General features: G+C 41.9%; 1 protein-coding gene across 1 annotated transcript in view; it reads left to right on the forward strand.

Moving 5' to 3' along the window:
• CRLF3 (cytokine receptor-like factor 3) overlaps nt 1-14,450 on the forward strand; it is a 25,818-nt gene that overhangs the window by 9,670 nt on the left and 1,698 nt on the right. Inside the window, exons 4-6 of the mRNA XM_015564135.1 lie at nt 1,619-1,796; nt 3,253-3,475; nt 4,606-4,738. Of these exons, the coding sequence (XP_015419621.1) occupies nt 1,619-1,796; nt 3,253-3,475; nt 4,606-4,738 (534 nt within the window). The remainder of the gene's footprint in view (nt 1-1,618; nt 1,797-3,252; nt 3,476-4,605; nt 4,739-14,450) is intronic.

Consider the following 14,450-nt stretch of genomic DNA (forward strand, 5'->3'; position numbering starts at 1 on the left):
CTAACTTACGAGTTTTTTATTAAAACGTTACATACCGCTATATTGGCTAGGCCACAAATATATTTGTTGTGGGCTGCGGGTTTGACATGCTTGATCTAAACTATGCCTTTTTATTCATCCCCTCCCCCTTAAAGATTCTGATTAAAGGTGAAAGAGAATATATTTTTCAAGGTTTCACTGCTCATTACCAGTATTACTAATATAAAATAGTTGTGATTGCAATTTTTGGTATAGTATCTTTACAGATTTTCTTCGATTTTTTTAAAAATTAAATTTATTGGGGTGACATTGGTCAACATGAACATACAGGTTTCAGGTGTGGGTTTCTATGTTGCAAGATCTGTGTATTGTATGATGTACTCACCACCCAAAGTCAGATCTTCTCCTGTCAAAATATATTAGGACCCTATTATATATATTAAGACCCTCTTCTCCTCCTCTCTTCCCAGATTTTCTTCAATTCTAATGTGTAATAGAATTGTTAAATTTTTTTTTTTAATATATATTTTATTGATTTTTTACAGAGAGGAAGGGAGAGAGATAGAGAGTCAGAAACATCGATGAGCGAGAGACATCGATCAGCCGCCTCCTGCGCATCCCCCACTGGGGATGTGCCCGCAACCCAGGTACATGCCCTTGACCGGAATCGAACCTGGGACCTTTCAGTCTGCAGGCCGACGCTCTATCCACTGAGCCAAACCGGTTTTGGCAGAATTGTTAAATTTTTAACGATTTGAACATAATATTGAAACTAGGTCATATCTCAGTAAAACAGATCTTTTGGTATAAACTTGACAACTGTGATTCTACCAACTTTTTTTATCTTCTTGCTCATACTTATTTGGGAATAGAATCTTTATGTAATGTTTTGTAAAGCCCCCACTGCCATGAGCATTATTTACCGGGAGCTTCTGCATCCTTATAGTATGTGACTGATCTAAAGTATTCCTTGTTGTTGTTGTTGTTGTTGTTGTTGTTGTTGTTGTTGTTGTTGTTGTTGTTGTTGTTGTTGTTGTTGTTGTTGTTGTTGTTGTTGTTGTTGTTGTTGTTGTTGTTGTTGTTGTTGTTGTTGTTTTTTGAATCCTCACTCAAGGATATGTTTATGGATTTGAGAGAGAGAGAGAGAAAGAGATCCATGTGAGAAACATTGATCAGTTGTCTCCTGTACCACCAGGGGAATGAACCCAAAACCTGGATATGTGCCCTAACTGGGAATCGGACCTGCCACCTTTTGGTATTCTGGACAATGCTCTAACCAACTGAGCCACACCAGCCAGGGCTGTATTATTATTATTTTTTTAATGAGAGAAAGTTTATTGAGAAAGTCACAGAAGTAGAAGTGAACTATAGAATCAATGGGCTTAGGAAACAAGTTACAGAGGCAAAAGAAGGGCCCTTGGAGCTTAGGAGAAAGAGACAAGGACAAGATGGGGGCGGGGGAGGGAGTGGGGAAGGTGTCTTGTGCTCCAAAGTGAGAGCCAACCCTTGGGATTTTTTTTGGCGGGGGTGCGGTGCTCTGGCCAGTGCTCTAACCATTTAGCAACACCGGCCAGGGCCACCCCTTATATGCTTAACTCTCAGTTAAAGCATCATAAACACATGAGCTTTGTTTCCTCAGCTTACCAGAAGTGCCTTTACTGGTCGATGTGCCTTGTTTATCTGCTCAGTTGGATGACTCAATTCTTAACATAGTGAAAGACCACATTTTTAAGCATGGAACCGTAGCATCTCGCCCACCAGTACAGATAGAAGAACTAATAGAGAAGCCTGGAGGCATCATTGTGCGATGGTGTAAGGTCAGTAATTCAGAATTATAGAAGTGGCTTCAACATCATGGATTTGAGATTTGGGGGCCTTAAATTTTTTCTCTTAAATTTGTTTTTATTGATTTCAGAGAGAGTAAGGGAGAGGGAGAAGGGGATAGAAACATCAATGATGAGAGAGAATCATTGATTGGCTGCCTCCCACACACCTCCCACTAGGGATCAAGCCCTATACCCAGGCATGTGCCCTTGACCGGAAATTGAACCGTTACTTCTTGGTTCATGGGTCGAGACTCACCACTGAGGCACACAGGCTGGGCAGATTACTTTTTTGATAAACTACCTTTGAATATTTTCTTCTCTTCATAAAAATCCTTTTTGCTTTACAATTAAAGTTACAGGGATCTTGAACTGCAGTAGCTCTTCCAGTTTGAGATAAACAGTTTTGAAGGTACTTTTTAGAATCCCTGAATCACTGCATTGTTTCTCAGTTGAAACTTCCTGAGTTAAGGACTGCTCCCATTTCTGTTTTTTAGGAGAGTCAAATGATGATAGTGAATATTGGGTGTCTGATAGCTTTCTGGTCAACACTCAACTTATATCTCTGAAATAAAATGTCTAAAGAATGATTTCTTCACACTCTCAGCATTGCTGAGATTTTTGTGTGTTAAATTGGTTATATAGATGAGCTGCCATATTTTTATTTTATTTTATTTTATTTTTATTAATCCTCACTGGATATTTTCCTTTGATTTTTAGAGAGCGTGGAAGGGAGGGGGAGAGACACATCGATGTGAGGGAGACACATCAGTTGGTTGCCTTCCACACGAGCCTTGACCAGGGCTGGGGATGGAGCCCACAACCAGGGCATGTGACTGGGAATGGAACTGTGACCTCCTGGTTCATAAGTCGATGCTCAACCACTGAGCCACGCCGGCTGGGCTAGTTGTGGGATTCTTATCCTTGAATTTTTAATGTTTTATCCTTGGCATTATTGTGTAGAAATCATGCCATTTCATCAAAGAAAGCAGATTTTTTCATATCAGATTGGGAGGTCTAAACACATGGTTCAATAAAGAAAAGAAGGGACGCAATGATGGAATATTTCCCCTGACCTTCCTAAGAAGAGCCTGCATTGAGTATATTCAGCACATGGGCTTGTATGCTTGGCCCAAAATGCCACATTCTAAGTTCTTTTTTTATTTATTTTTTATTTTTTTTATTTCAGAGAGGAAGGGAGAGGGAGAGAGAAACATCAATGATGAGAGAATCATTGATCAGCTGCCTCTGGCACACCCCTTATTGGGGATTGAGCATGCAACCTGGGCATGGGCCCTTGACCAGAATTGAACCTGGGACCCTTCAGTCCACAGGCTGACGCTCTCTCCACTGAGCCAAACCGCCGAGGGCCGCATTCAAAGTTCTTATGCAGTGATGCGGAGAGAAATTTTTCTCTGACTTTTACCTAACACAAAGTCTTTCTCCTTAGGTGGATGACGACTTTACAGCCCAAGATTACAGACTCCAGTTTCGTAAATGTACTTCGAATCATTTTGAGGATGTATATGTAGGCTCTGAAACTGAATTCATAGTGTTACACATAGACCCCAATGTTGATTATCAGTTCCGAGTCTGCGCCCGAGGAGATGGCCGACAGGAGTGGAGTCCTTGGAGCGTCCCCCAGATAGGTCATTCCACGTTGGTGCCGCATGGTATGCCCTTGCCTTCTCACTTCTGAGCTCAACTGTGTGTGTGTAGGAACACTTGTCTTCTGTGCTCAAGGCCGCACGCTGCCCACCCTTGTTTCTGAGGCTAACCCCTGGATTGATGAGAACAACACTGGATGTGTCTTTTACTTCCTGCTCACATTACTTCGTGTGACTTTTACAAAGAATTCAACAGTTCTTATCTGCAGAGTCTAAAATAGTGCCACCCAGGATTGGTAGCATTCCCTAAAACCACAGATTTTAAATACTGCACCAGGAAACTTCAGGGTTTTTTGTTTTTTTTAAATACATTTTTATTGATTTCAGAGAGGAAGGGAGAGGGAGAGAGAGATAGAAACATCAGTGATGAGAGAGATCATTGATTGGCTGCCTCCTGCACGCCCCCCACTGGGGATCGAGCCCGCAACCCAGGCATGTGCCCTTGACCAGAATTGAACCCAGGACCCTTTAGTCTGCAGGCCAATGCTCTATTCACCGAACCAAACTGGCTAGGGCGTGGAAACTGCAGTGTTTGATCCAAACCTTCAGTGTATATCTGAGTAGAGGCTTTTTCTCAAAAGCTGTATGGTTGACGTTGATCCCTTCTATATTACTAGTTTAACAGATTCAATCTCATTTGTTAATTAGTTCTTAATCAGGTTGGAGTAAGCTCAAATATGATTTTATCAGATAGGCCCGTGGTCGGCAAACTGCGGCTCGAGAGCCACATGCGGCTCTTTGGCCCCTTGAGTGTGGCTCTTCCTAAGCCTTAGGAGTACCATAATTAAGTTAATAGCAATGTACCTACCTATATAGTTTAAGTTTAAAAAATTTGGCTCTCAAAAGAAATTTCAATTGTTGTACTGTTGATATTTGGCTCTGTTGACTAATGAGTTTGCCGACCACTGAGATAGGCTATAACACTTTTATCTTCCATGCCAAAAGAATAGACTGAAAGTGTTTTTATGGTTTGTAGGATGAACCATAATACCCTATCATGGAAGAATCTTTTATTAAACTTTCTCATGACCTCTAAGAGAAGTCTCTTCTACTTCCACGTCTTTTTTAATGTGTCTGTACTGAAGCTAGTCCTGAACAGATCCTAATAATTCCCAATGTCTTTGCTTTTTAAAAAGAATGGACAGCTGGCTTTGAGGGGTACAGTCTGAGCAGTCGAAGAAATATAGCACTCCGGAATGATTCGGAATCCTCAGGTGTTCTCTACTCCAGCGCTCCGACCTACTTCTGTGGGCAGACGTTAACATTCAGGCAAGTAGATCTGATAATACCTGTCTGTTGTGGCTGAGGCAGGATAGTGAGTGCACAGAACAAAGATAAGCTTCAGACAAAATTGTCCTGAGGTTGTCCCATCATTTATAGGCAGTGGTACTTTGAGGAGATTTCTTTATTCTCTTTGCTTTCTCATGTATTCATAGGGTTATTATGAAGATTAACTGAACATAAAATGCATTGGTTATGTTTGATACATAGTATGTACATATTATGTTTAGGTCTCTCTTCTTCTTGGTAAATAGAGGTAAGTAGAATACCTCTCAAAAGTCAACCTTAAAAAAATTTAGAGGCACAGAATTTTCTTTTTGTAGTTTTGAATCAATCAGACCAGGTCTCTATGAGAGACAGCCTATCTGTGTAAACTGCTACTACCAATTAATTTTCTATTTCTTTACCTATTTCTTCCTGTATTAGAAAATTTTTCTTTTTTGTGTTTTTATGTTATTTAGAAGTACTGTCTATGTGGTCATATTTCTAAATAGCTCTTCCTAGAAACCAAAGCTCAGTTTTGATTTAGAAAAGTAAAGCTTGCCTGATGTTCACCATACTCACAGAGTAGCAAACTCTCTTCTAAGTTTTACCTCTTTTTAAAAAAAAATATGTTTTTATTGATTTCAGAGAAAGGGATAGAGAAGGAGAGAGAGATGGAAACATTTCTGATGAGAGATAATCATTGATGCCCCCTATTGGGGATCAAGCCCAAAACCCGGGCCTGTGCCCTGACCGGGAATTAAACCGTGACCTAGTTCGTGCTCAACCACTGAGACACACCAGCCGGGCTGAGTTTTAACTCTTGAGATAATGAGATTTCATTGTGAATCTTTGTTCAAGTTCCTCCTGTTCTGTGCCTTGTCCTATAAGGCATGTACAGCATCTGAAATATTATTTAAGCCAATATTGCCATGTTCTTCACCAGCCAAGTCATTTGAACTGTCAGCAGTTATCAGAATGTACTAGTTATGTGTCCTCTCATTTTTATACCTCCTCTCACCTCTTATATTAAGTTGTTATTAAGTCATCCTTTCTTTATAAAGTAAGGGGTGAGAGGAAGTATCAAAGAGAGAAAAATAAGGAGTCTAGTGCCTCAAGTCTATTTAATTATTCCCCAGGTAATCATGAGATTTCTGTACTAACATACCCCCTCTCTGTTTATTTCTCTTCTTTTACAAAAATACTTGCATTAGTGACTCTCCTGAGAACAAGGTTCTTCTATGTAATGGTAGGGCTTCCTGAGTTGATAGATTTAAGTCAGATGTCTCAGACCATAATAAGAAAAATAATCATAGAAATAATAATTGTAGTTAATATTTCAATAGCATTTACTATGTGCCAGGTACTGTTCTAAACATTTTACTTGTATTGTCACCAGATAGGGACTGGGCCGGGAATGGGTCTGCCTCAGGCTGGCCTGTGGTGTGTGGGTTCTTGACTTTGTGCAGGAAAGATTTCATAATATGAGTCCAGGTGATTCTGAGGGTTTGTATATTAAAGCTGGGGGACCGTGAAACAGGAAGGGCTTAGGGTAGAAGAAGCAGCAGGAGAGAGCCTAGGCCAGCTGTGGGCAAACTACGGCCCGTTTGAAATGAATAAAACTAAAGAAAAAAAAGACTGTACCCTTTTATGTAATGATGTTTACTTTGAATTTATATTAGTTCACACAAACACTCCATCCATGCTTTTGTTCCGGCCTCCGGTCCAGTTTAAGAACCCATTGTGGCCCTCGAGTCAGAAAGTTTGCCCACCCCTGGCCTGGGCAGTGCTCGGCTGTGGCTCCCTAGAAACATTACGGGAAAGAAGTGAGCTAGCACAGGGCTTCTGTTAGCTCACTGGGAGGTGAAGGTCACGGTGATAGAAGTGAGCTAGCACAGGGCTCCTGTTAGCTCACTGGGAGGTGAAGGTCACGGTGATAGAAGTGAGGCGGAGCAGAGCTGTTGTTAGCTCACTGGAAAGTCAGAGAAAAGGGGACCTTGGAGACAGGATCGGGGGTAAGCCCAGGACGAGCTGTCCCTGCCGACCACTTCCCTGGTTGCAAGTCTCGTGGGGACCCTTAGTCTTTAGGAGGAAGTAAAAAGTTCATGCCCGCGAAGAGGCATGGGTGTGCTCTAGAGCGAGCTGGCACTGGTGTTTTTGTCTTGAGGGTTTATCTCTCTTGTGCTTGTGAGAATTTTAGGGGAGGGTTTCATCAGAATATTCATCAGCCTGCCAAGTGTGATTATAATATGCTGATGCCTCACAATGAGTGTGTAGGGGAGTTTGGGATTATTCTTTGGTCTGCTTTACTGTTTTACTTTTATCTTGGGTCTGTCTGGCTCTACTCGGGGTTTTGTTATTTGTTCCCTGAGTTTATCTGTCCTTGGGTTTGGCTGGCACAAATGGCATTAATTGGGTCTCTGTCCTCTATCTCCCTGACCAGCATGATTTAAGCTATTTATTCTCTGGTAGGGAGGAGAGGTATAAAGCATTTGCTCTCAAGTGCCCTTGGTTAGGGAAGATAAGGTCTTGCGATTCACTAGCTGTCTGTAAGTTGTCTAAGCTGTTTGGCCTTGTTTAATGACTGTGTCTCAGTTTCTCTATTCCACTTGCCCAGGAATGTTCCTAGCTTCTTACTATCCTGCCTCAGGATTAACTCATGTGGTTCTCACAATAACCCAGTGAAATATGTGCAGTTACTCATATTAAGGATGAAGATGCTAAGTCATGGAGAAGTCGCTCACCCACTGTCACGTAGCTAGTAAATGGCAGAGTTAGGGTTTAAATCCAGGCAGTCTGGCTCCAGAGTCTGTGATCTTAATGGCTGGTCTCTGTTGCTTCTTGTTTGTCTTCCTGGGAGAGTAAAGATGATTCTAATTAGTGCTGAAATCTATAGTTTTCCTGTTACCGTAGCCTTAGTTCTTTTTCCTCTTCAGTGACCATGGTCTGTGGTTGATGGTGTCCTGCTTTTAAATCCTTTCTCTTTGAACACAGAAAAGGTCTGATAGATGGCACACGTAGGTTTCTTTCTTAAGCCATTCAATGACTATCTGCTGATTTAATTTAAATCCTCTTACTGTCTGCGGACTGCCGGGCTCAATAAACCATTCGTTAGTTCCTGCCTCCTCCTCCATAGATGCCAGACGGGGCCGCTCTTGGCAGGGTAATTATCTGAATCTGTTAAGCTCAGTATTATCTTAGCCAGACCTTTACATTTTTGTCATTTTTTTTCTCTGAATGGGAAATGAAAATGTTTTCTCTCCCTGTTTAAAAGAATTTCAGGCATCAGCAATTAAGTCAGAAGATGTGAGTTGGGGCCGGGGCGGGGGGGACCTCCGTGTAGGAGGTAGGCAACCATAGGCCTACTTAATAAAGGTAAACTTTACCTTTTTTAGGGTGTTTGAGGGCCTCTTAGAAGGGAGATTGTATTCCTGTAGGCACTGCCCTGTTGCTCAGCCCAGTCTACTTCCTGCTGCAGTTTCTGCAATGCTTCGAGCTGCTGAAGCCAAAGAAACCAGTCACTGGCTGCCTCTTAACCGTCTCTACAGCCTAGTTTCATTTGGTGCCCAGGTCTGCTAGCAACCCGCTCCTTCCAGGCCTCTCCCCGATTTCCTGTTGGAGCATTCCTGATTTCCCTTTCCTTCTAAGATTTCCTGTCTTACTATTTTTCAGCTGTATTTTTACTTTCTCTTCTCTACTACCTCTTTTCTTTAAAATAGCTTCCTTTCAAACAGCCTTCCTTAATCCTAATAGCCTCAGAAGTTGTTGTCTTCCTTTTATAGATAAAGAAACTAAAGCACAGAGACTGACTTGTCAGTATTCAAATGCTGGCCATCTAGTCCCAAAGTCTGTGTTCTTAACCACTGCGTACCCTGCCTGGGGCAAGTAACGTGAGGCAGTTAATCAGGGGCAATAAGCTAGCTATTTTTAATAATAACCTTTCCCTTCAAAGAACATCCAATTCATTGTTCCGTTTTTCTGTTGTTGTGTAGCAAACCACCCCAAAACTTAGAGGCTTAAAACAGCAACAGTCATCTGTTTGCTCAGGAAACTGTAATTTGCAGAGCTTGGCAAGTGCAGGCATCTCTGCTCAAGTGTCCTACTCCCCACCCCCCAACCCCCACCTCTGTTATTTCAAGTACCTACCTGGCACCATATGTAGTTACTATTGACTGTATTCCTTAGGCTGTACTTGACATCCCCGTGACGGTTTTGTAACTACAAAGACTGTTTCTTGGACTTTTTACTGTCTATTTTCTTTCTGTCTTAAAACTACTTTTCTAAACTCTAAGGACAGTTCGGATCAACTCGTCTTTTAAATGAGGCTGATTGTTTCATCCCCCTTATTCCACTCCGATGGTATTTACAGTACATGATATTGGCAGGAGCACCAAGTTTAAGAAACAGAGAAAACCAGAAACTTTGGCTCCACGTAGAGCAGGCAGCTTATAAATTAGTATAAGAATTATCCAGACTCCGAGGAATCTAGAGGAGGGAAAGTTACTTCTAGGTAAGGGTTGGTAAAGGCTTTTTCTCAGGCAGAGCTGGAAAGGACAGTTCAGGGAAACAAAGCAAGACAAAACATAGACTAGAAAAAATACAAAGAACAGCAAATAAAGCATATGTCTGGGTTAACAGAGATGGGAAGTTAATCAGAAAGAACCCCAGGAAGGTAACATATTCTTTTGGACAGGCTTTGTATGATTTTTCTTTAATTCCTCAAAGAAATGCTTCTTTTGGAGGTCACCTGTACTCATTAACAAGGAGCTCCCCCCCAACAAAAGGCTTCCGCAAGTAAAACCAAATCAGGTTTATATTCTACTAGTGACCCAGTGCACAGATTCGTGCACATTGAAAGGAAATTAATTAGAAGGTGGCTGACTGGGCGAGGGCGAGACTGGGCGAGATGGGCCAGATACACCCTGGAGCTAACCTCCCTCGGTCCCTCCTTGGCGTCTACAGAGTGAGCAGGGTCCCTCTGGCAGGTAGGATCCCTTAGCCTAATCTGTGGGTATCGGGCCTAAACCGGCAGTCCGACATCCCCCAAGGGGTCCCGGGGTTCGAGAGGTCACTCTGCAAATTTGCTGACGTACAGGGTGTGGAACACAAATGCAAGTGTGCAGTAAACCAGATTCTGGGCTGACAGTGCCCCAGCAACAACATAACTCACGACCAAAGGTGGAATCGTGCAGCCCAGCAAGGAATTGGGCTCCCTCCTATCTGGTTTTGGGGTGCATCACCCGAGAACCGCTGCTGCCAAGTCACTGCAGCTTGGCAGCTCCTGCATTGAGCGTCTGCCCCCTGGTGGTCAGTGTGCATCATAGGACCGTTCGGAGAGTCGGAGGGACACCTAGCATATTAGCCATATATATATATAATCTTAGGGTTCATGAATTTACAAGTGAGCTAGACCAACAGTTGCCAATAGGTGGTCGGTGAGGTCCAAAAGGTTGGTGACCGCTGAACTAGACTATCTATATATAAAAGCCTAAGTGACTGGCTGACTGGCCAACTGGCCGGTAGCTATGATGCGCAATGACCACCAGGGGACAGACGCTCAATGCAGGAGCTGCCGAGCGACAGCAACTTTGCAGGGTGCCCTTCCTCTCTTAAATCAATAAACATATTTAAAATTAAAAACAAAACAAAAAAAAGAGCAGCGAATCTTTTCTACAGTGGAGGAAAACACACCAGCAAAAATATTACCAGAAATGAGGAATAAACCATAATCAGCATTCTAATATTAATTGTAAAAAGAGTTGAATGAGTTGGCCAAACTGAAGGTTAAGAGCACAGTCCTCCAAAAGATCACCCTCTCTTCAGATGGGTCACGGGTGGCTTCAAATTTCTGGGAGTCCCACAGCCACCTTCAGGTTCTATAATTCACTAGAATGACTCACAGAACTCGGAAAGCCCTGCACTTATGGTTTCAGTTTTACTATAGCAAGAGGACACAAATCAGAACCCACCGAAGGGAGAGATGCATAGGGGCAGGTCTGGGAAGGTTCCAAACATGAAGCTGTTGTTCGCAGCATGACCGTAGGCAAGGAGTATTGCGAACCAAGGTGTCCAGTTTTTATTGGGGATTTTTTATGTTTGCTTAAATCATTCCCCGCTTGACTCAGCATTCACCTTCCCTGCCCTCCCAGGAGACTGGGCTGATCTTCTGTAGCTCAAAGCCTCAAACCTCTGATCACGTGACTGGTCTCTCTGGGGTGACCTGCTCCCATGCTGAATCATGCTGTTAGTATCCACTATCGAGGGGCCCACCCTGCAGACCTTATCAGACTTAGTTGTTCCAATTAATGTTCTTTATAGAAAAGATAATCTTGCATCACGTGTTATAATAGTCGTCTCTTTAGTCTCTTTTGATCTGGGACAGTTTCTCCATTTCTGAATCTTTTAACTTTTATGACATTGGACAATTTTGAAGCATACAGACCAATTATAGAATATCCCTCAATTTAAGCTTGTTTAATGTTTCTTAATGACTTGGTTCAGGTTATGCATCTTTGGCAGGAATAATATAGAAGTAATATTGTGTTCTTCTCACTGAATTGAATTCTTTAGGATGTGTACCCAGAAGTGAAATTGCCCAATCATGTGGTGGTGGTGCTTTTCTTATTGTGAGGAACCTCCATACTGTTTTACATAGCAGCTGCAGCATTGTAGATCCCCATCAGCAGGGCAGTACTTGGTTTGGATTTTTGCATCTGTAGTCATCAGAGTTACGGAACTATAGTTTTCTTTTCTTGTAGTGTCTTTTTCTGATTTTGGTTTCAGGATAAAATGAGCCTCATAAAATATGTTTGGAAGGACTCCCTCAGCAACAGTTGTTTGGAAGAGTTTGAGAAGGACTATCATTAATTGTTCTTTAAATGTTTGGTGGAATTCACCAGTGAAGCCACTGGTCCTGGGCTGTGTGTGTGTGTGCACGTGCGTGTGTAGGTTTCTGATTACTGATTTAATCTACTTTCTATTTATAAATATTTTTTCTTGTTCATGTCAGTCTTGGTAAGTTATGTTTGTAGGAATTTATCCATTTTTTTCTAGATTATCCAACTTTGGTGTATGTTCATTGAAGTCTCAGGAATCCTTTTCATTTCTGTGGCATCAGTTGTAATGACTCCTCTTTCATTTCTGACTTTATTTGCACCTTCTTCTTTTTCTAGTTCATATACTAAAAAGTTTGTCAATTTTGTTGATAATTTCAAAAAACCAATTCTTAGTTTTTAAAAAAAAATTTTTAATTGATTTTAGAGAAAGAGGGAGAGTAAAACATCGACTTGTTGTTCCATTTATTTATGTGTTCATTGTTTGATTCTTGTATGTGCCCTAATGGGAGATCAAACCCAGAACCTTGGCGTATCTAACCAATGCTCAACCAACTGAGCCAGGGGGGCCCTTCGCTAAATATTTTCTTTTGCTCTTGTCCCCTCTATCCCCTGGTGGGGGACTCAAGAGAAAATCCATTTAGAAATAAATAAATAAGCTATATTTTTTCTGCACATTAAACATACTGAATATATTTGCAACTTTGATCCGTACTTATCTTTATTCATTCAAAACTGTAACTCTATCTGACATTTCTTCTTAAAGGTTTTTCTTCCTCGCTACAATAATTTTAGGAAATTTCTTATTATAAAAATCGTGCTGTGGTTTCAGCTGTTGTGTTTCTGTGAAGCACGCGCGCGCGAATGCGCGTGTTTTTAGCCATTATTTTTTTTAAATAAATATTCTATCCCTTTCTCTCTTCTCCCAGAAGTCTCTTAGACTTTCTTTAGTCTTTTTCTTTGTTCCTTTGATTGGATAATTTCTAATAACCTGTCTTCAAGTTTGATGTTTCTTTCCTCTGCCCGGTTGAACATGGTATTGAATTCCTCTTGTGAAGTTTTCAGTTTATCATATTCTTCAGCTACAAAATTACTTAGTGTTTAAAATATGTTTTTGTCTCTTTGTTGTTTTTGACTCATTTTCTAGAGCATGTGAAGCATCTTTATGATGGTTATTTTGAATTGATTGTCAGATAGTTCATATACCTCCATTTCATTAGGATAATTTTCTGGAGATCTATTTTATTTTTTTGTTTGGGCCATATTTCCCTTTTTCTTCATGTTTTGTAATTTTGTGTTGGAATCTACACACGTGAAAACAGCTCCCTTTCCTCCCTTTATTGCCTGGTTTTGTATAGGAGAGGACTCTCACAAATGAGCCTACTAGAGATCCTAGGGGGCCGCTGAAATCCTTTGGTGAGGGCTTATGTGTGTGATTTCCCTGGGCTTGTGTGTGCAATTTCTCAGAGGGCCTTGCTGGCTCCCTCTGGTGCCTGTTTGTGGCACTGCAAGTTCTCTGGTGCCAGAGCAGCAAGGCTTCCGTGCCCTCTTGTACTCAAATGCCACCAGCCATCCAGAGGATGTGGGCTCCTCATCAGCGCCCCACATCAGGTGAGACAGATACCATTCCTTTGTGTGGCCCCATGAAAAGCTTCTGGTGCACCAGAATCACTTTCTACTCTTCTCCCTCTCTCCCAAAGGAGAGAAGCCTTGAGTTATGTATGTGCCTTCTCCCAGTCATGCCAAGTCGCCTGGGCTACAGGATGCCACTCTTCTTTATCTTTGGTCTCAGCAGCATTCAGACATTCATACTGTGCCAGTTCCTACAGTGCTGCAAGTGAGGCACGGCAGAAGCCACGTCTTCGGGAACCCCCCACGGAGTTGGAGTGCTGGATGCACTCTCTACTCTCTCCCTCCTGAAGGAAAAGCCAGAGGCCAGGTGTTCTTGCCTGGCACTGAGCTGTGGTGGCTTAGGAGAGGCTGGCACGGGGAAAGTGAACTTGTTCTTCCTCTCCGTTTCAGTGCAGCTGTTTTCAGCTCTGTGCTCCCTTAGAGTGTTACAGCTTCTCAACTAGCCCTTGGAGGCTGCACGTCCTTGTTGACACAGGGTTCCTGTGGTAGAGCGAGCACTGGCACTTTCTTCTGCCATAGCACTGTCACTCCCTCCTCCCCTTAGAAGTGCAATGACTTCAGAAACTCGCTCACGTATTTACTGTGACCCTGTATGTTTCCCACTTCACCACGAAAGACTTTGAAGCCACACTGAGTATAAATAATCACAGTCTGCCCTTGGTAAAGCTACGTTCTGTTCCTTATTCACTTTTCTTTTTCTTTTTCTATCCTAGCACAGTTTGCCGTTTGGGAATGGAGGGGAAAATGAGCCTGGTAATAGCAATATAGGTTGGCCTTTGTATTTAGGTTTCTTAATTTCTAGAGTACATGATGATGCATTATTTGAGACTAAAACACAAGAGGAAGTGCTTAAACTTTCCACATAGGAAGTTCTACAAGCAAAATAGGTTTGTTATCATATTATCCTTTTTATTTTTTAAATGTTTTTATTGATTTCACAGAAGAAGGGAGAGAAAGAGAGAGATGGAAATATCAATGATAAGAGAGAATCATTGATCGGCTGCCTCCTGCACACCCTGATTGGTGATCTAGCACCCAACCCAGGCATGTGCCCTGACCAGTATCAAACCATGACCTCCTGGTTCATAGGTCAATGCTCAACCACTGAGCCATGCCAGCCAGGTCATATTATCCTTGTTAAAAGACTGTATGTCTATTTTAAAGGCTTTAAGTACTTGATAAACTAATCAAATCATTGCTAGACTCTCATATTGATGATGGTAATAGTCAGACTTATTATAATGGCAAGTATA

The sequence above is a fragment of the Myotis davidii genome, unplaced genomic scaffold (genome assembly GCF_000327345.1).
Source record: "Myotis davidii unplaced genomic scaffold, ASM32734v1 scaffold699, whole genome shotgun sequence".
NCBI classification, from domain to species: Eukaryota; Metazoa; Chordata; class Mammalia; order Chiroptera; family Vespertilionidae; genus Myotis; species Myotis davidii.